This window comes from Rhamphochromis longiceps, linkage group LG17, assembly GCF_057381845.1.
Source record: "Rhamphochromis longiceps isolate RC_006_pf linkage group LG17, R_longiceps_female_GT1.1, whole genome shotgun sequence".
Lineage (NCBI taxonomy): Eukaryota > Metazoa > Chordata > Actinopteri > Cichliformes > Cichlidae > Rhamphochromis > Rhamphochromis longiceps.
Window position 1 is genome coordinate 28,942,838 of NC_140573.1, and position 22,556 is coordinate 28,965,393.

The following is a 22,556-nucleotide window of genomic DNA, read 5'->3' on the forward strand; positions in this document are numbered from 1 at the left end:
CAAACTGTACAATATGTGAATGATTTGAGTGTCTACAGCTGCACAGAACTACAGTGCAGCTCCCTTTCTTCACCTGGTCCTGCTGAGAAATCCGTTACACACTTTGGATTAGCTGCGAGCCTGACTGCTATCCCGGTTTGGCGGAACTGAAGGATTAGCACCGTGTTTTGGGGGCAATTATGTGGATTTCCTCCTTCAGATCAACGGGGAAAGGAGGAGGGAAGTGAGGGAAAGAAAAATGCACCCTCACAGTGAAAATTAGGCTGCCAACAAAAAGCTTCAGAGGAGTGATTTAGCATTTAGGTGGGAGAGTGAAAAGAGAGAAGGAAGAGGACTTGGCAACAGGCAGAGCTGTTTTCAGAGAGCTGTTCTTCAGGCTGGGTTTGAATTGAATTTTTAAAGATCACAACGTTATGACATCAAAGGCGCTTTGGTGATAAATACATATTTTTCATCCTTACGCCATCCTTGTTTTAACTGTTCCTTAAACTGAAATGAAATTATAAGAAGATATAATAAACTACAGAAATAAGTAAGTAAGTAGTTCATTAAGCAGCACAGAGCTGCTTCATTGTGCTCTCCTGGGAGAGGTTTTGCCCTTCTGTCTCCTCTGTTGCTCCCTCCTGACATTTTCAATGCAAATCAAGCACTTCGCCTTGCCTCTTCAGCTGGAGTCCCCCTAATATAAAACACTATCACTGACATTACTACTCAGCAGCAGCTAAATGGATTTTTTTTAGCCCAATCCAACTCTGTGATTTGCTGCTTTATGAATTTGTGTACTGCTTTATTTATCAAGAGCAGCAAAGCAGCAATGCTGCTCTCTGTAGCTGTACTTTTTCCAGTGCCTCCTGCAGCGAGCTTCCTGTAAATCCCTCAGAACCAAGGCTTTGTTTAACTAGGGTTTAGTAGGAAGTGCAAGTTTATTATCACATAAGGTGGATAAAAACCTGCATAAAAGATGATCTACTGCAGAAAGAAACACAATAAATACCACGATGGTGGAACAGCGAAATTAAGATTGTGTAGCTACAATATGAGAAAAGCTCATTACGATACAGCTGTGTTTATTGAGCATCTTTTTAATTGTAGTGTCAAAGTGACCCACGATTTGTAGGCATAGCTTTATTTCATTTCTTGCACATTCAGTTTTGAAGTGGAGAATTTGCAAAAAGAAAAGAAAGAAGCACCTCGTATACTGCTGTCCTTGAGTTTGTTCCCTCGAGTCAACTTAGGTAAAATATTACTTAAAGAAGAGAAAGGATGACTTTTTTAGATGAAAATGATGAAAATGGCAAAAAAAGAGAAATTATTCTTAAATGAAAGAAAGGCATTTATCTGTAGAGCTTGAACGTTTTAGTATAGCTGAGCATTTGAAGGTGAACATGCAGCATTTATGTTTCCATCTACACAGCCTGAAGATTATTATAATAAAATCATTTATTTAGCCAGTTGTTACCAAGGTCTTAGTGATTTATACAAGTACTTTTTGTTTTTATATATAGTCAGTAAAAACTTCACTCTCGGAAAGTAGCATGTTTTGCTAGGTGCTGTCTGTGCACTGCTAAAGGATTCGAGTACTTCTTCCACCACTAAAAATGATTCGTTGGCCAATATGATGAAGAGATTCTTTGCAAATTGTGTTCCAAAGTGAAAAGTGCTAAAAAAGAATCGTTGCTGTCAAATAAAGTTGACTGCTTACCATCATGTGGATTTTGTAGCACCTGGCTGCCTTAACTGTCTGTTCTTCCACTTGTTCCTCTGTTAATGTATTGATATCCGTGTACCTGCTTCTCTCTCAGAGAGGTGGTGCTGAAACTGCTCCAGTTTGAGGCATCCACAAATGTGTCTGACAGCAAAGGTTGCTTCCCGCTACACCTGGCTGCCTGGAGGGGAGATGTAGACATCGTCCGTATCCTCATCCACCACGGCCCATCCCACTGCCGTGTCAACCAACAGGTAAACACGCAATAATCCCTTCATCATCCTCTTAAGAAACTTCACCTTCAGTGTCACCTTAAAGTCTAGCTTTTGTTTGAGCTCCGCTATGTCTCTCCTCGGTCCAACAAAAGGCTACAGGCTCAATCAACTGCAGCCCTAGAGGTCATGCTAAATAAAAAAGTGATTTCTCAGGTGTCCTTTAATCAGGCAGCAGGCTTTAGCTTGTGGTTCTTTGTCTTCAAAATAAAAGTACATGTGGTTCTGCGATGCTGTTTCATGTTCTTGTAATGAATGTTAATTGACTGGACTCAACAGAGCAAACATAAAATCTATTGATTGTGCTACTAAAGGTCAGAATAGCTACTTTGCCATTTTTTGTATTGCAGAATCTTTTAGCAGTCCATTCCTTACTTTTTAAAATGGGTTTTTATTTGTAAAGAGAGGCAAGCTGAGATGGTTTGGACATGTGCAGAGGATGGATACTGGATATTCTGGGAAATGGATGGTGAATATGAAGGAGCCTAGAGGAGGATAGGAGGAAGCCCACAAAGAAGCCCCCTTGCTGAGGCTTCTTTGTGGGCTTCTGTGGATGTCATGAAGGAGAAGATGCAGAGGGTTGATGTGACAGAGGAGGTTTAAGGTGAAATGGAGGCAGATAATCTGCTGTGGTGACCCATAGAGAATTCAGAACAAAAGAACTTGGCCGGCATATCCACCAGCTACACTGGAAGCCTTGGATTATTTGGCTTTTTCATCAGAGGCCAAGTCAGTCTAGACTAAGTTGGACTAGTTCCCCAGACTGACAATCTGTACTCAGATATGGAGAAGGGACTCTTGTGTCAAGGCCAACAACCTCTGTTCCACTTTCTAAGAAAGTGATCTAGATTTGCACTAAAATCGAATGGATTTTTTCCTTTCCCCATGCACCACCTCTCCGTGTTTTCTGAAGCAAAATACACGCAAGTGTTTTTGAAATCGCTGCAGAACTATTACGTTGCTCTTCCTGAACAAGGACGTCCTCTTCCACTAAAATAAAGTCCTTTAGCCCGATTTCTCGGGGCATGTAAACCAGTGCTACCGCTGGTCGTCTCATTACGGCTTCTGTCCAACAGAGCCGATCCTTTACATTTTCCAGACATCTCTCTCTGACAGCCCGGTGAGCGTTTCAGCTCCGGGAGCATTCAGCCTGCCTCTGCTGTCATTCCTTATCAGCAAAAATGACCTTCTTCTCCTGCATCACTCCTATTCTGTCCATCTTCGCTGGCAGCATATTGGTGATGTCACAGCTCGCTGATGCGCTGCATCTGAAGATAAGGAAACAAAACACAGGAAGCTGTTTAATCAGAAGTGTTGGCAAAAATGTAAATACCCTAGATATTTCTTTAAAAAAATCAAATCAAATCCTGCACTTGCCGATGGCATAGTAATGGACCTCGCTGGCTATCAGAGCGTTATTTACTCTGCCTAATAAGCACAATTTCCTCTGTCACCATTAGCCAGATTGTTTCCCCGTGAGAGTTGTTAGAACCTAATTGTGTGCTGTGATAAATGATGTCCTTTCCCCGTAAATGAAGAGGTTCGTCAGCAAGTGAACACGGACAATTTTCTCTTTTACCTTGTCAATGAGTTGCTGTGTGGGCAGCGTGGACACACACTGAGTGGAAGCTGCTGATGGAGAGAGTACTGTGGACAGGTGCTGACTTCTTGGCATTGTTTGACTGTGCTCTTGTACCTCTTATTAAGTACACACACAGTGAAAAACATCCCACTTATCTATGCGTTCATGTTTTCAAGCACATTTATTTAATGCTTTCTTAAATTTCCTGGAATTTCGTCAGCAAACCCCCAAAGCAGCAGCGGCTTCTCTTTCTTTGCTTTTTATATGTGGGAGGCCAGAGTGGGTTTCTATGAGAAGTAATCCAGTCCAGCAAGACAAAGTTAACAGAAGAGAGATTATGTTTATTGTATCCGTATTTGGCGCATAGTGCAAATAAAAACCCAAAGACTGTGAATTTTATATGCTGCAAGCTCCACTGGCTCCACTGCAGCTGAAGAATCAGTTCACGACAAAATATTATTGAACTCTCAAGCAAAATAGTTCTGAGCACGCAGTGATGTGTAGGCTATTGAGTTTAATTGAAAATGACTTTAATGTAAATAATGTAATTTGTGGCACGTTTGGAAGAGTTGTTCTTGATACTGAGCCGATAACCTGTGCAAATAATTCCCCCCCTTTTTTCTGGCCCTAAAACCCAGACATAAGAAATCAGTTGACACTGTATATACAGATGTGTTCTCCGGAGGAGGGATTCCCAAATGATATGCTGTGAGGCATGCGATTTTTGGGATGACCGTGCATTATGTTTTCTAACACAGCTGCACAGAAAATGAAAAATGAATTCTGTATAAGTGGTTTTTGTACTCGTTTGCCCTAAAAGAAAATCCTTCATAAACCAATGTTGCTTTTGTACAAATGTTTTAAGGATTAAATTATTACTTGGAGCCAAATAGTGTTTGAATAGTGAGACTTTCTTCCCTTTTTTGCAATACTAGCACGGTGCCAAAATAGCTAAGGATGCACTCTGTAAGCAAACATCCCTCCTGATGCTCAAAGGAGCACTGGATCTGAACTGCAGGTGGAAAATCTGTCTGCTGTGTTGTGAAACTGTCTGGTGGTTGAACTATAAGCGAGTGAGTGGGGATACTCTTGCAAAAAAACAAAGAAAAGTTGTGGCTATCATGGCAGGTCCAGTTTCCGCTAATGTGCCTTTCTCTGACAATGCAATTAGAAGAAGCATGTCAGATAATGTGGGCGATATTTTGCACAGGTGTGAATAAAGGTGTGTCTTGACATTTTTGCTTGTCCGTAACTAAACTGAGACTTGCTTGTGTCTATAAATAAAGTTGCTCATTACCCTTATCTCCTGCTACCTTTTCCACACTCCTGTCATCATTTGTGACTTTATGTAAGAAAATGAGCACACAAGTTGAGTTTGTAGTTCAGTTTAAATCTGCTGCGCTGCACTGTAAATGTGCTGTGTCGGTGTGATTGCTTTTCTTTCCTAATGAAATTCTGAGATTTGTTAAACAATTTAAAATCACATGAATAGTCATGAGTATTTTACTATTGAATATTGTGAAATATACATTTTTGAAGTAAGACTGTAACAAATATTCGTTCAGTATACTAGGCAGCGAGAAGGTTCTGGGTTTGAATCCAGCGGTCTCTCTCTGTGTGGAGTTCACATGTTCTTGCTGTGACTGTGGAGGTTCTCTCCGGGAATCCCGGGTTCTCCGCAGGCCAGATGTTGTTGGGTTAACTGGCAATTAAAAATCAGCAATAGTTGTGGATGTGTCTGTGAGTGGATGTGTGTCCCTCCGTGTTAGCCCTGTGATAGACTGGTGGCCAGTAGGCCTTTCACCCCATGGTAGCTGGGATCCTGTGAGCCTGAATTTGATAACAGAAAGAAAATGAACAAACGTTTCTTGGTGTATATTGATAAATATTTAGGGACAGAAAATGCGAATGTGTTTTATAATTGTACAGAATATTTCCAGTTTATCTTTAAAACTGTAAGTGTAAAAGGTTTGGGGAAGGCCTCGAAGGGGACTGGCGATGGCTCCCGGGCCTGGCAGATCCCCATGCACTAAATAGAAGTGAAGAAGTTAAAGAATGGAGAACAAGGAGGGAGGGTGGGGCATGTAAACGAGAATGACCAGTTTGTAGAACTGAGGGAACCTATATAGATGACAGCCGGAAGGAGTGTATTTGGAGGCGTGGTCCCACTCCTGAAATTCCAATACATAATCTCCAATTAATCATCTAATTACACTGATCATCTTTCTCTGTAACACTCTTCATATGCTATATCTCACTTTGATGCTTGTCATCAGCTTCCATCCTCCTCTGTGTGTAATAAGCTGTTACATTAAAAAAGATAAACACACTACGCTCCCACTTTTATGAACACTGTTATGTTAGCCTGCTCTTTAGTGTCCTTAAAGGTGTTAGTTTTCTCCTAAGCACTCAGGTTTGCAAACACTGAAAACTGAAAATGTGGTACTTGGGCATTTTTATTTGTGTATTTTATATCTATTTATATTTTATATGCATGCTGCATGTTTGTACAGTATTCTTGTTGTTATATCAGCGCCAGGGTACAGCTGTTTTCAGGTTGCAAGCATAAATCAGTGGGTAAGATTTATTTAGTGTTGGTGTGTTTACGATGCCTAAGCTCCATATTTCCCCGCTGTCTGTCGTGTCTGCAGTACAGAGCAGAGCTTGCATACATTAGTCTGGGTGATGTAGTGAGTCTCACGCGCACTCACACCCATCATCAAGACGTACAGCAGCAAACCATTGGCTGCACATTACCCCATTCTCAACAATATTACTCTGCCCACACACACAGCATTACTCGTGTCAGAGGTTGAGTATTTATGTGTGCGCGTGCTTAGTTTTATAGGCTCGCTCTGGTGGCACAGTATTTGCCTTAATATGATCTTTTTTTCTTACAGGAGAAAGGGAAACTCAACATTTGTGCTTGCTTTTGTGCACGACGTGAGAAATGGTGACAGGAGTGTGGAAAAGGTAGCAGGAGAGAACTGCAATGAGTGCGAAAGGTCCTGAGAGTGTAAAGAAAGAGATGGGAGGTTGACAAAAATCGAGCTAGGGGAAGTTTGTGGGCCAGTTCCACTCTGCAGCCAGCAGAAGATTATTCAAGGTTAGTGGGTGTTATTAGTTGGCGGTAAACCAGTTCCAGCCCACTGTTTATTGTCTAATTGGTCCCAGTAGTTCCCATTCGCAGCTGCTTTTGTTTATTGCGGGAGCGTGTGCGCACGAGAGAGGTGGAAGCCGCCTGACTGGAGGAGATGATTATACATGCCGTGTTCGTGCGTGTTTATGCGTGTATGTGTGAAAGACAGTGAGACAGTGATTGATGGTGAGAGATTGTTTGTTTGCTCAAAGCTTGCACTCGGATTGCAAGGCCAAATGCATGTTTTGACGACTAACACGTGGCTGTTTGTGATCTCTTTCCTCCACTGACACTGACTCAGATCAACGGCTGGGTGAATGAATAGAAGACAAGTCAGGAGTTTAATTTCATTTAATTTTGTTTGTTTTTATGATAGAAAAGGGAAGAGTAAGGACCAGGTGTTACACCTGGCTTGTTCGGGACATTTTAACGGGGTCAACAATGCCAAAATACACATCGCTAAATCAAAGAATAGATGAAATTACCCGAAAAGTCCAAGGAGAAACTAGTTGCCTGAAAGGCGAGAGGGAGAATATTGTCAGTGGAAATCTCGTATACAGCCAGGCTGGTGAAAAGGTGCTCCATGAGGTACAGTACTGTGCAAACGTCTTGAGCTAGCCGCTATTTGTTTGTATTCTTCTTCCAAGCAGACTTTCTTGTAATCTTTTAAAAGTGATCTCAGGCAATAGTTCTTTCTGAAGGTCCTTCAAAGTTTTTCTTTTGACATTTTCATTCATTGTCAATCTTGGAAGAGACTTGCAAACCTGACGATTATTAGAGGTAGTTTTTTTTTTTTGTTTTTTTTTTTGTTTGTGAACTCCATTTAACACCGACCTATGAATCATTCAAGTATAACAGGCAACCTAATAACTTAGACCAATTTCAAATTGTACTTTGCTACTAGCAGCCTGTCGCAAAATGTATTTATAATTTACAATTTATTCCTGCTTTGTTCAGTCAAATCTACAAAAGAAAGCTAAAGATAACACAGTTTGACAGGCATAAAATCTTACTTATGCACCATCAAAACAAGACAATTTCCAAAGAGCTATAAATGAAAAAAATTGAGCCAGTAGTGTTGGCAAACCTGTCAAAAGTGATGGAATTATGAACACAGAAAAGTACCATCAGATTTTGATCTACCATGAAATACCATCTGGAAAGCATCTAATTGGCAACAGCTTCATTTTTCAGCATGACAATGATCCCAAACACACAAACACTGCAGTAAAAACATACCTGGATAGAAACGCACAATGGACTGGCCTCCCCAGGGTACTGATCTCGACATTTTAGAAGCAGGATGGGATCAGCTAGTCAGAAAATGGAACCAAAGGCTGCGAATAACCAGAGGAGAGCTTTCATGTTTTCCAAGAAGTATTCCCAAAGATTGCTTAAAGAAATTACAAGGAAGCTTTTGTCTGAAAGACTTCAGGCTGTGTTGAAGAACAAAGGTGTTCAAAGCACATATTTACTTTTAAGCTTGTTAGAATTGTTAAAGCTGTGTTTTTGCCTGTATTTCCATGTATTTTTGCACACATTTCAATACATTCCTGCACCTGCTTCCCATTGTCTTAGCAAAATATAAAGACATGAGGAGTTTGTACTGTAGCGGGGGGGGGGGGGGGGGGGGGGGGGGGGTTGGGGCTTTCCATCCTCATGGACACAGAAAATGTTTCCCCTCCTCCATCAAGGAAGCTCTTCCGATTCTTTAAATGCACATCGGGAAGATGAGAAGTGGGAAGAGTGGGGATTTCTTGATGACCTAAGAGTGAAGCATCAAACCAGTAGTAGGGGTATCTTACTGTATATGGATGTCTTTAAAAAACGTATCCATGCTGCACCTTTACATGTGAGGCAGTTAATTCTCATAGTCTTCACACTGTGGATGGAAAATCAGCCACATGCAGTGTAAAGCATGATCATCCTGTGTGTGATGAATCTAGTTATCATAACTAGTGTGTTGGGACCACACATGGAGCAAAAGCAGGTATGTGTTGTGGAAATAACATTATTGCAGGTAAAAAAAATGATCCAAGGAATCATGCAAAAACACTGATCTGTACGTAAATTACAAGCTTTAAATTAACTGCTGATAATTATTTTAACAATTTTAAATATCTAATGACTGTATTTAAGTTTTATAGGCCTAAAAGAGATTTTCATAATTGCATATCTATAAAAGATAATCTGCTGTAAAGCTCTGAAATTGAAAGGTCATTTCAGTGGGTTTTACATGTGGTACAGCTTTCATTTCATTTTCACTTTTCATTTATTTAACAGGGTTGTGATTAACACTAAACTGCATTTAAAAACCAGATCTAAAGGCTGCAAGCTTCAGCTACAGCCATTTGAAAAATGCTGTAAAGAATGATGGCAGTGAACAAAGCCAGTATAGACTCATGGCCTATGAATTGGTGCACTCTGCATGAACTGGTAAGAAAACAGATACCACCACATTTTTAAAAACAGTAATGTTGCATATTTTTGTAGAAAGTTCTATAATTCTATCACATATTGGACCTTGACAGCCCAGCAGCCCCAGCCTGAAACAAGCATTTTTACAGTAGCTCCTTTCCTTTGCCTATAAGCCACCTTTCTTCTGATTGACTGCCTACGCCTGTGTCTGTGCTCACAGCTGGAGCTGTGCACCCAGGATGACCATAGCGATATTCCCTCTCTTACATCATACAGAACCAAGAGCAGAAAAAAGATGCCTGAGGTTTTGGCTTCAGTCTGTTTTGAAGGTTGTAAATATAAAAATACGATGCGACTGGGTTTAACAACATTTTATTTTCAAACTGTTGTAGTATTGCTGTATTGTTGATGAAACGTGAAGGAAATTTGAACAGTTACTGACCAATTCTGACATTTTTACTCCAACGTACCTGCACAGATAAAAGCTAGCATGTAAATTTTGCTAGGTGTGTATCCTTACAGTAGTTGTGTCCTGCAGATTTGCCCACTGATGGAGGACAGATGTGGTTTGTGTGCGTGGGAACCAGCACAGAACCGTCTTGGCTACTTTCTCTGTGTGGGACCTTTGGACTCATCAGTTTAGGGTTATCCTGTGCGTACACTGTGTACTGTATGCGTGTGGGTGACTGAGTATGTCAACTATGTGTCGCTGTAGGAATGTGTTCTTCTGCAACAACAGGAGGATGTAGGGTTATTCTATCCCGTCTCCTCTCCATTTCCCCCCCCCCTCATCATTCTTCTTTTCCTGCTCTCTTTGTCCTCCCAGAGGAGACACTGAGCAAGATCACAAGAGAGGCAGGCCTCTCACCAGCAAGAACTTCTGAAGGCTTAAAGACTGTGTGAACTGAGGCAAATGTTACAGGTCACGAGGCCATTTTCCTGCTGTGTGTTTCCATGAGAGTGCTTCTGTGTTTGTGTCTATTCGGTCTTGGTAACTCGATGTCCGGTCATGCACACATGCTGCTTCCACACAAGAAAATGAAACCATATGTGTCTTGGTGATCAACTTGAGAACACATGCTACTATTGCTGCGACAAACCGCCCTGGGAAAGTCCTCGGCCACTGAGATGCCCACTGCTGCCAAGACACACACTGAGCCACAGGTCGCTTTCTCATGAGTAATCTCTTAAAAAACGATATGTTACTGTATATCATATGTTTTTAAAAGCCTGACTCCCTGCCCGCAGTGGGATTCCTAATTAAAGTTCAGCAAAAGTAAACAGATTAATTTCTCCATGAATCAAAACAAGCTTTAGCCCTGAGCGATTAAAGCAAGCCCAGAGCAGATTGTGTGCGAGGGTGTTAATTGAGGTGTTATAAAAAAAACATTGCAAAACAGATTTCTAGGATTTCTTTGAGGTCGTCAATTAAGACGTTTAGCTGGGGAATGCTTCAGGGAGGTCAGAGTTTACAATGGCAACCGCAGACCGGCCACCCTGGAGCAGAAGGGCGTTCGGTGTCTAGCTCAAGGACGCCCATGTGTAAGCATTAAAGATCAAGCATACTGCCCCTGGTGTTGAGAAGTCCACTTTGATAAAGCCATACATCATGTTTTTTTGGGGGTTTGAGTTTCAAATATATTAAATGAAGTGTATTTTAATTGCAACTTTGACTGTGGGAAAGTTTGTCTTTTACTCAATCAGTCAAGATGCTCTCAGCTTCTCAGATGTGAGGAGTTGCTGCAGCTCACATCATGACAGTTGCCTTTCATTGCAGATTCAATATCTTTGGGCTTTTACTTCTTTATTGCAGCGTGGGCTCTCAGTAATCGTGATGTGCATTTTTCAGTATTTTAATGGAAAACCACAAGTCAGTTTTTCCCCAAGTAATATTAAGAGAGTAATTAATAATGGTTATAAAACAGTGTGTTGCAAGAAACACTCCTGGCACCATTTACCTCAAAATGTGTTCAGTTGAGTGCTTTTATTTTGGAATTAAATCAGTGTCTGCAGCTGATGTTGCTGTGAATCCTGTGGAAAACCCCAAAGGGTTGTGCGAACGAGTGTGTTTCTTGCCAAAGTGTCTGTGATCAGTCAGTCGGCTACGAAATGTGTATACTGCAGTCTATTCTGTCTCGCTTCTCATCTTTGTTGTTTCTGATCTGGTCTCATCTTCTCTGCTATCTTTTGCAATCACTCCACTTGTCCTCACATGTGTTATTAAGTTATTATGTTCACAGTTATTATGGCTCATTTTTTAGAAATTAGTTTCTGTACCCAGTTTGACCTATTTAGTGCACAAAAAGGAGTTAAAGAAACAGAAACCACCTATTATCTCTCTCTTATTGTCCTTCAGTCTACCTCTCAGCTCCTACAATATGTTCTTCTGTCTGGATAACAGATTTTATCCACATTTTTCTCTAAAACGAATTGTTACAGCTGTTGAGTAGGGGTGTAATATATCACTATAGCAATATATTGTTATTTTATTTTGTGACCCAGTTATTAATTTGCTCTGTAAACAGATTCTCTCAGCAATTTGACTCATTTGATTTCAATGTTCATAGGATTGTTCAAAAGGAGACATATGTGGACTAAATGCTGGCCAAGGAAGTGGATATGCTTATGATCTGGAAAGGCCTGTGCAATTGTCCTGTTGAAACAGCCGGGTATAGGTTTTGACACCTCATCACTGTACCTCTGTACGGTCAGATTTTCACCAAGAACAATCAGATCAGAGACGGTGCTCTCATTAACTAGCAAGGCTGCTCCAATAGCTTAGACATGCCTGCCAGCATCCAGCATCCTAATACCCCGACCTCACTCAGTCATGGCGCTGAGTGTAGCTTTTTCGGGGGGGGGGGGGGACCATTGGTTTTGAATTGGTGTTCAGTACACAAATTGTCATCACTGACCAAAACCAATCACCCAGAACTGAAAAGAGCTCACACAGAGATTTTAGTAATGCACCGAGAACTGCAAAGATTGAAGATGTATTTCACTTTAACTTAAAAATTGCACGTCTTTCTCTTTCTTTGTTTCCCTACACCACCACATTTCAAATATGTTGCTGCTAGACACCAAATCTTTCTAGAAAAGTCAAATTGAAGTTCTTAGACAATGTAATTTTTTTTTGGAACGAACTTGCATGAAAATACTTTTCCCCCATTTTAAAGCTTTATTATCGTTTTTACCATTCAAATGATTTGAGTAGTTTCATGGTAAATGCCAACATCATGTAATGGAACCAGTGTTGGAAATTTTAACCTACCTCTGAAAAATGTTCTCTGGCCATACTATCACACTTTCAAGCAAATTCAAACTCTCAGAATTTTATGCTGAACTTCAGCTACACTTTTGAAACGCCATATTCCTGAAGTCATTGTAGCAAATATTTGGCCTGAAACATTTGAATGACATACAGTGGGGCAAAAAAGTATTTAGTCAGCCACCGATTGTGCAAGTTCCCCCACCTAAAATGATGACAGAGGTCAGTAATTTGCACCAGAGGTACACTTCAACTGTGAGAGACAGAATGTGAAAAAAAAATCCATGAATCCACATGGTAGGATTTGTAAAGAATTTATTCGTAAATTAGGGTGGAAAATAAGTATTTGGTCAATAACAAAAATACAACTCAATACTTTGTAACATAACCTTTGTTGGCAATAACAGAGGTCAAACGTTTACTATAGGTCTTTACCAGGTTTGCACACACAGTAGCTGGTATTTTGGCCCATTCCTCCATGCAGATCTTCTCGAGAGCAGTGATGTTTTGGGGCTGTCGCCGAGCAACACAGACTTTCAACTCCCGCCACAGATTTTCTATGGGGTTGAGGTCTGGAGACTGGCTAGGCCACTCCAGGACTTTCAAATGCTTCTTATGGAGCCACTCCTTTGTTGCCCGGGCGGTGTGTTTTGGATCATTGTCATGTTGGAAGACCCAGCCTCGTTTCATCTTCAAAGTTCTCACTGATGGAAGGAGGTTTTGGCTCAAAATCTCACGATACATGGCCCCATTCATTCTGTCCTTAACACGGATCAGTCGTCCTGTCCCCTTGGCAGAAAAACAGCCCCATAGCATGATGTTTCCACCCCCATGCTTCACAGTAGGTATGGTGTTCTTGGGATGCAACTCAGTATTCTTCTTCCTCCAAACACGACGAGTTGAGTTTATACCAAAAAGTTCTACTTTGGTTTCATCTGACCACATGACATTCTCCCAATCCTCTGCTGTATCATCCATGTGCTCTCTGGCAAACTTCAGACGGGCCTGGACATGCACTGGCTTCAGCAGCGGAACACGTCTGGCACTGCGGGATTTGATTCCCTGCCGTTGTAGTGTGTTACTGATGGTGACCTTTGTTACTTTGGTCCCAGCTCTCTGCAGGTCATTCACCAGGTCCCCCCGTGTGGTTCTGGGATCTTTGCTCACCGTTCTCATGATCATTTTGACCCCACGGGATGAGATCTTGCGTGGAGCCCCAGATCGAGGGAGATTATCAGTGGTCTTGTATGTCTTCCATTTTCTGATGATTGCTCCCACAGTTGATTTTTTCACACCAAGCTGCTTGCCTATTGTAGATTCACTCTTCCCAGTCTGGTGCAGGTCTACAATACTTTTCCTGGTGTCCTTCGAAAGCTCTTTGGTCTTGGCCATGGCGGAGTTTGGAGTCTGACTGTTTGAGGCTGTGGACAGGTGTCTTTTATACAGATGATGAGTTCAAACAGGTGCCATTCATACAGGTAACGAGTGGGGGACAGAAAAGCTTCTTACGGAAGACGTTACAGGTCTGTGAGAGCCAGAGATTTTCCTTGTTTGAGGTGACCAAATACTTATTTTCCACCCTAATTTACGAATAAATTCTTTACAAATCCTATCATGTGAATTCATGGATTTTTTTTCACATTCTGTCTCTCACAGTTGAAGTGTACCTCTGGTGCAAATTACTGACCTCTGTCATCATTTTAAGTGGGGGAACTTGCACAATCGGTGGCTGACTAAATACTTTTTTGCCCCACTGTAGCTTAAGTAGTTCTCTTTTTATCTAGCTGTTTGAAACTGGCTCCACAGAAAACACTGCAGAGTAAAGCCTTGAAAATGGCCCTGACTTCAACACAAAAATATTTTTTTATGAGCAACTAATAACTGCAGAGATCTGAGATTTTAACGTTTTCCTATCAAGAAATGTATCGTTCGTGATGGTCAGGCTGGAAGCATTTGGTTGGAAGACATTGAATGACCATCAGCCTGAAAAAATCATATCTTAACCTTAAATATCTCATATCTTAAAAGTTATTGGTTTGAACAGCTCGTAAATATAATCTAAAAGCTGTTTTTCTTTATTTTTCAAAACACACACCCGAGACCTGCGTTTAGGTGACATCAAAAGACAACACTCTCCCTGAACAGGCAACGCACAAGTTCTAATAACAGAACATAAGAGGGAGTAGCAGAGACATTCACCTTGTATGCCTCGTCTTTTTTCATTCCTCATTTACCCCGCTCTCCCTGGGCGGCGAGCTGAGCTGCTTGGATTATGCGATGCTGTAACATAGACGGAGCTCATCCTGCATATCAGTCCATCAGCATTAACACAGTGCATGTTCAAACAAATACCTCTGCTCTTCCTCCGCTGTGGTTTCATTTCAGACCTGGCCTCGCTGATAAGGCTTGCTTATTTGCATGGATGTAGCTGTTTGGTCCCAGGGAGATGAACTGCGAGAGCACTGATAGAGTGCACCATGGGAAGTGTGTGCGTGTATGTGTGTAGGTATCATTCTGTGAGCAAAAGTTGATTCTTTGTGTCCTTCACTTAAAGAATGCAGAAGATGCGCCACATATAATCAATATATATGAGAATAAATCCTTCTTTAAAGAGTAATAAAACCATATAGCTGTCATGGTAGAGTGAGCTTTATCAAGCCAGGGCTTCATTACTGTGTGAGCATTAATATCAGCTGCATATGCTGCTGAAAGAAAGGCTGTGACACAATCATTTGTCAATAATGTTCTGCCATGCCTGTTGATGCGGCATTAGTAGACGGCTGTTGCTCAGAGCCCAATCAGCAACAATGCACTTGAGTGCTAGATGGTATCGGAAAGCTGTCAGAGCAGCGTAATAGGAATATATGGCCACTTCGAGAACACAGAGGCAGGATCTTTTTTTCTCCGCCTGCTGCTCTCTCGCCACATCTCGGGCTCTATTGCTCTTGTCTTGTCACTCTGAGTCTCTGCTCGTGTTTTAGTCACTCTTCTTTCTGTCAGGAAATTGCATTTTTCCTATCTTAGGCAGCGTGCGTGAGGCACGGCGGTTTGGAATGACAAAGCTTCATTGTCCATTTAAGGCTGCAGAGACGGAATAGGCCACAGGCGGCAGCAGCAACGTCTGCAATCTTTATCCCAGTGGTTATCACATCCATGTCATCAGTGTGTGATGCTGCTTCTTCATGACTTTCTGATGCTTGTTTTGTGTTGAATATGAAGATATCATCCTTATCACTGTTGCTAAAACCATAACTTGCTACCCTGTTTGGTGTGTATGTATACTAACCAGACACTTTATTAGGTCCACTTGGATAGTACTGGATTGGAACCCCATTTATCTTCAGAATGGCCTTAATTCTTAATGGCATAGATTCAGCAAAGTGCTTTTTTTGGGTAGATGGGTACAATATGGTTGGACGTGGTCAACAGCAATATTTAAGTAAGCGGGCCCAGTATACTTTCTGTTTTTCAGACCAGCCTATATAAACTCTAGAGAAGGCTGTCATGGCTAAATACATTCACTCCTGTGTGATTGGCTAATTAGATATTTGTGTCAATGAGCACTAACAAAGTGGCTGGTGAGTATAAAGTTTACACAATCCACCTTTTAAATTCTAACACATGGTGGTTCTTTCTGCACTCGCCATTTGCGGAAGTTGATATTCCAGTATTGGACACTGAGATGTTCCAATAATAAAGTATGCTATGAAGGAGAGTGCCACCACTCTCTCACCTTTACCGTTTACAAAGTCATTTTTTTTTTGATCTTTAATGAAAGAATGGCTCTGTCTCCAGACGTTGCTTTGTAATTGGACACTTAATAATATCGGGACCAAATGATTGTGCTGCGTTTTTGGTTATTTGGGACTTGGTAGAAGTTTATGAAGTCAGGATATGCAGTTGATTAGATAAGCTGAAACTCAAATTATCCATCAGGGAGACTGAGTCACTCCAAGTTGAATATTCACACAATAACCAAGCAAATGGAGTTTATTAAATACAACTCTGGCACCAATTATACCAGTATATTGTAATGAATGCGAATTACAGAGCGCCTGAGTGTGTGATTATTGTTCTTACAGTACAGTGGATCTGCAATCAGACCTGCTCTGGAAGGTTCCACTTGGCCATGAATGGAGGGGTGTGAAGTCCACAGGGGAAAATGCATGGATCTGATTGGCTAAGGAGAAGGGAAAGCTCTAAATCACACAGTGGTGTTCTTTTGCTGCTACAGCGTGTGCGTGTGTGTCTTCACAGGGTTTTCTTACCCTCTGTTATTCGCAGATACAGTATCTCTTCATCTCGCTCTCATACACTTCTCAGAGGCATAAATGAAAGTATAGAAAGCCATGAGAGGGAGGCGAGAGCGGGGGTGACTCTGGCTCTGGGGAGCAAGTGAGTTAGAAAAAGCCAGGAGATGAGATCTGAGCAGTGGAGTGTGGCCGTTGTGTTTTGGACTTTCATCATGGAAATATTAGAGGTGAATTGGATGATGAAAACATTTAATGAAACAACGTAAGAAGACAGGGAAATATCAATTACAAAAACGATTCACACAACAGTTATTATTATTTCATGTTTGGAGTGTGTTGTTTTCAACTGGTGATAAAAAGCTGTTTTTTAAAGAACATCTTGATAATCACGCTTGATTGCTTTTTCATGTTACAACATTCTCTCACGTTTTGTTTGCCTTTCTCTGTCCAATCAGCAGCCAGTGACATTTCTGTCTCATTGATTTGATTTTCCGTTAAAACGGAAGTTCGAGTCATTATTTTTAAGGGCTTTGAGGTAAATGTGTTTGCAGTTATTTAAGAAGTAAAGTTCACTTGCTTTTTATTAATTGTGCTTACTGCAGTAAAGCATGTTGGAGCTACACTCTATGTCTGATATTATAAACAGAAACCTAAATGCAGATCACTTTGCATGCACAATTCATATATCTGAAATATACGGGAGCCAGATTAGTCATTGTTAAGTAAATGAGTCCTATTTTTACCCAGGGATCCCTAAGGGGCTCCCAACTACCAACGGTTCAGGGTCTGACAGGGGCCCCTAGCCAGCAAGGAAACGGCCGCATTCTCCCAGAACAGAACACATGAGAAACTCCCGTGATCCCATGGTTGAAGTGTTGAAAAGGACATTGTCTAGTGTAAATGAACCTGCATCCCTATGTGTCTGGAGGACTTACAGCTGGCCTCATTTTCTTCCACCTTTCCAAATGGATCATAAATCAATATGATTTCTTTCATAGTTCCTAGATAGAAGCTCTTGAAATTTTGAATATACGCCTGTTTGCATGTGAGGACTCACCTGTAGTGATGAACTTTACATATGTTTAGTTGCTTTTCTATTTTTTTTTTCTATTTTTTGGTTTTATGGCACCCATATTTTATGGTTTAGTTTCAAAAACACAAATCGTTGATACCCAAGCCTGAGCTAAAAATAACACAATAGCCAGACTTAATCAGGTATCTGAATAACGTGTAAACAGGCAACAGGACATGCTGATGATACTAATGTTTTACAGTATAGTAATGTCACTTTATTTATTTATTTATTTATTTATTTATTTATTTAAAAAAATAATAAATATATATATATATATATATATATATATATATATATATATATATATATATATATATTTATTAGGGGTGCAACGATACACAAAATTCACGGTTCGGTTCGATACTTTGGTGTCACGGTTCGATATTTTTTCGATACAAAAAAAATGTTCATGCCTTTTTAATTTGTCATTTATTAAAATTATAAATATATATTTTAACTCAAAAGTACAGTTTTTAAATTTAACCCTAACCCTTGTGCGTGTTTTTTATTTTGACAGCGAATGCGCACCTGCGGACCACTTATGTGCAGCCCTGGTTATATAGCTCGTCATATTGCAGCCACAGAAATTCTTTTGTCCATGAAACCATAAAGCTGCACTTTCTTTTTGCCTTATAGTCTGATTTGTCATAACTTCTCCGTTTTGTGGTAAGCTTTTCTTTGGCTGTCACTTCTTCACCCTGACCTGTCTTATTTGGCTCAGCAGAACTGAAATGCTTTTACACACGGACTCACATAAGCTCAGCGATTCTCTGCGCGATCAACCTCTCACATGTTTAAGCTGCAGGAGATTTCACTTGTCATGTTTGCATAGTAAGCTAACGATTAATAAGACGATGTCAGAGGAATTGGTGCACAAATTATCATCACTCACAGATCAGTGCTGTCGCTCTCTATACACAGTTCGCGCGATTGCAAAGTGAAAGCAAAAAAACAAGCGCAAATTCAAACGTGATTTCAATATGTCACATATTGACAGTGGCTCACCGATGCCAATGACATAATTACCCAGCTACATTTCTGAAAGAATGCAAAAGCATTGACATATATTTTTCCTTCCTACAATAGCCCGACGGGCAGGGCAGAGATAGATTTTGGTAGCCCGACTGAAAAAAATCGCTAGCTCCAGGACGTCGGGCTAGCGATATTGCAAGCCCTGTATCTGATTGAGGAATCACTCATCTTTGGAAAAGAGAGTTTATTACAGAGAAATGTCTCTTTCCAAAATAAAAGCTATACTATCCGCTTCTTCTGGGCTATATTCTCAGCAGCATAAGGAGAATCATGTGCTAACAGCTGTCTAAATGACTCGGCTAAAGTTAGTAGCATGCTTGTTGTTTTGGTCTTTGCACTAGGATGATGTCTGCGTAAATGTGCAGTCATATTCGTTGTGTTCCCACTAGTGCTTTCAGGTTAATCTCGTTGAAATGACCTTAACGCCACAACACGGCAAATCTCCGTTAACGAGCTACCGCCGATCGCCCCGTGTGTGGGGCTAGACGGCCAACACGTTAACGAGCTAACTGCGCTAACACACTAGTTCCCACCAATGTAATTGAGCATTGCATGGCACATCCAACATACTGTTTTACTTTAGTCCATGACTCGCTTACCTTCAGGGTCATACGTCACATGAAAACCAAAATAATTCCAAACGCCAGATCTGAATGAGGGTGGGGGAGGTCCATGTGTCTTGCTAGCTTGCCCTGCGCTCTTCCTTCTGACTATGCTGTCTGTGTTGAGTGCTCAGTGGATCTGCGCTCGACAGTGCAGCCTAGGCGGAGTAGTCGAACGCAGATTCACTGAGCGCTCAACACAGACAGCATCGTCGGAAGGAAAGTTGATAAAATAAATTACAAATGTTGTATTGTTCGATACATATGCGTACCGAACCGAAAGCACTGTATCGAACGGTTCAATATCGATACGAATATCGTTGCACCCCTAATATATATATATATATATATATATATATATATATATATATATATATATATATATACATACACTCAACAAAAATATAAATGCAACACTTTTGTTTTTGCTCCCATTCCCCATGGGATGGACGTAGAGACCTAAAATTCATTCCAGATACACAATATAACCATCCCTCCCAAACAGTGGTCACAAATCAGTCCAAATGTGTGGTAGTGGGCACATCTGCTATATTGAGATAATCCATCCCACCTCACAGGTGTGCCACATCAGGATGCTGATCTGACATCATGAGTAGTGCACAGGTGTACCTCAGACCGCCCACAACAAAAGGCCACCCTGGAATGTGCAGTTTTGTCTCACAGCAAAATGCCACAGATGCCACAAGCAATGAGGGAGCGTGCAATTGGCATGCTGACAGCAGGAATGTCAACCAGATCTGTCGCCCGTGCATTGAATGTTCATTTCTCAACCATAAGCCGTCTCCACAGGCGTTTCAGAGAATATGGCAGCACATCCAACCGGCCTCACAACCGCAGACCTCGTGTAACCACACCAGCCCAGGACCTCCACATCCAGCAGGTTCACCTCGAAGATCGTCTGAGACCAGCCACCCAGACAGCTGCTGGAACAATTGGTTTGCACAACCAAACAATTTCTGCACAAACTGTCAGAAACCGTCTCAGGGACGCTCAACTGCATGCCCGTCGTCCTCATCGGGGTCTTGACCTGACTCCAGCTCATCGCCGTAACAGACTTGTGTGGGCAAACGCTCACATCCGATGGCGTCTGGCACGTTGGAGAGGTGTGCGCTTCACGGATGAATCATGGTTCACATTGTTCAGGGCAGATAGCAGCTGAGAATGTCCCAGTTCTTGCATGGCCAGCATACTCACCGGACATGTCACCCATTGAGCATGTTGGTTGTGTGTCACCACCACCCACAACAGTGATCAGTGAGATGCTTGGCTACAAGTTGAACAGCGACAAGGGGCAGTACCCTCCATGGAGAAGGAGGCTAGAGGGCAAGATCAAAGTAGCACGGAGGGAGGTTAGCCAACTAACGGAGTTGCAGCAAGGTGCGACAAATAAGGTGCCTAAGAAATACAGCAAGCTGTCCATACCTGAGGCCTTGGAATCTGCCAAGCAAAGACTCACAGCCTTGGCCAGCCGCTTGAGGAGGTACACCAGAGAGATAGAAGGCAGGAGAATAAACCAGCTGTTCTCCACAGAACCAGCAAAGGTGTACTCTCAGTGGCAAGGGAACAATAAGAGAACAGCACCACCAAGGCTGGAGACGGAGCAATACTGGAAGAGCATATGGGAGAAGGATGCAACCCATAACGGCAATGCTCAGTGGCTAGAGGATCTGAGGGCAGAACACAGCGACCTCCCTGAACAGGGTCCAGTAACCATCACAGTGGCAGATATCCAAGAAAGGGTCTCCAGTATGAAGAGTTGGACAGCACCAGGGCCCGACATGGTTCACGCCTACTGGCTGAAGAAGCTGACTGCACTCCACGAGCGTCTGGCAGCACAAATGAACCAGCTGCTAGTTAACGAGAGACACCCGGAATGGCTAACCGAAGGTCGGACGGTCCTGATCCCCAAGGACCCCAAGAAGGGACCGGTCCCCTCCAACTACCGACCAATAACCTGCCTCAGTACTACATGGAAGCTCCTGTCAGGCATCATATCGGCTAAGATGAACAGGCACATGGGTCAATACATGAGCGGGACACAGAAAGGAATTGGCAAGAATACCAGAGGCGCAAAACACCAGCTACTGGTAGACAGAACAATCAGCCGAGACTGCAAGACCAGACTGACCAACCTGTGCACTGCCTGGATTGATTACAAGAAGGCCTATGACTCAATGCCCCACAGCTGGATACTGGAATGCCTAGAATTGTACAAGATCAATGGGACCCTAAGAGCCTTCATCAGGAACTCAATGGGGATGTGGCGTACAACACTAGAGGCCAACTCCAAGCCCATAGCACAAGTCACCATCAAGTGTGGGATCTACCAAGGAGATGCTCTGTCCCCACTGCTGTTCTGCATAGGCCTGAACCCCCTCAGTGAGATCATTAACAAGACTGGCTACGGATACCGACTACGGAACGGAGCAGTTGTCAGCCACCTCCTGTACATGGATGACATCAAGCTGTATGCCAAGAGTGAACGAGACATCGATTCACTGATCCACACTACCAGGCTATACAGCAATGACATTGGAATGTCGTTCGGACTGGAGAAGTGTAGTCGGATGGTATCAAAGAGAGGGAAGGTAGTCAGAACTGAGGGGATTGAACTACCAGAAGGCAACATTGCAGACATAGAGGACAGTTACAAGTACTTGGGGATCCCACAGGCGAATGGGAACCATGAAGAGGCCGCTAGAAAAGCTGCAACCACCAAGTACCTGCAGAGGGTCAGGCAAGTCCTGAGGAGTCAGCTGAATGGTAAGAACAAGATCCGGGCCATCAACACGTACGCCCTGCCCGTGATCAGGTACCCTGCTGGGGTAATAGGCTGGCCAAAGGAGGAGATAGAAGCCACTGACATAAAGACAAGAAAGCTCCTTACCATGCATGGAGGGTTTCACCCCAAATCCAGCACCCTGAGGCTGTACGCTAAGCGGAAGGAAGGGGGCCGGGGACTGGTGAGTGTCAGCACCACAGTCCAGGATGAGACAACGAACATCCAAGAATACATTAGGAAGATGGCCCCAACTGACCGAGTGCTCAGTGAATACCTCAGGCAGCAGAAACCCAAGAAAGAGGAGGGAGACGAGGAACCATCATGGAAGGACAGGCCCCTGCACGGTATGTACCACCGGCAGATAGAGGAGGTGGCTGATATCCAGAAATCCTACCAGTGGCTGGACA

General features: G+C 42.3%; 1 protein-coding gene across 3 annotated transcripts in view; it reads left to right on the forward strand.

The window, feature by feature from the left end:
• anks1b (ankyrin repeat and sterile alpha motif domain containing 1B) overlaps nt 1-22,556 on the forward strand; it is a 278,973-nt gene that overhangs the window by 79,218 nt on the left and 177,199 nt on the right. For all 3 annotated transcript variants that reach the window (XM_085387689.1, XM_085387686.1, XM_085387687.1), the window contains exon 3: nt 1,803-1,959. In XM_085387689.1, the coding sequence (XP_085243815.1) occupies nt 1,803-1,959 (157 nt within the window). The remainder of the gene's footprint in view (nt 1-1,802; nt 1,960-22,556) is intronic.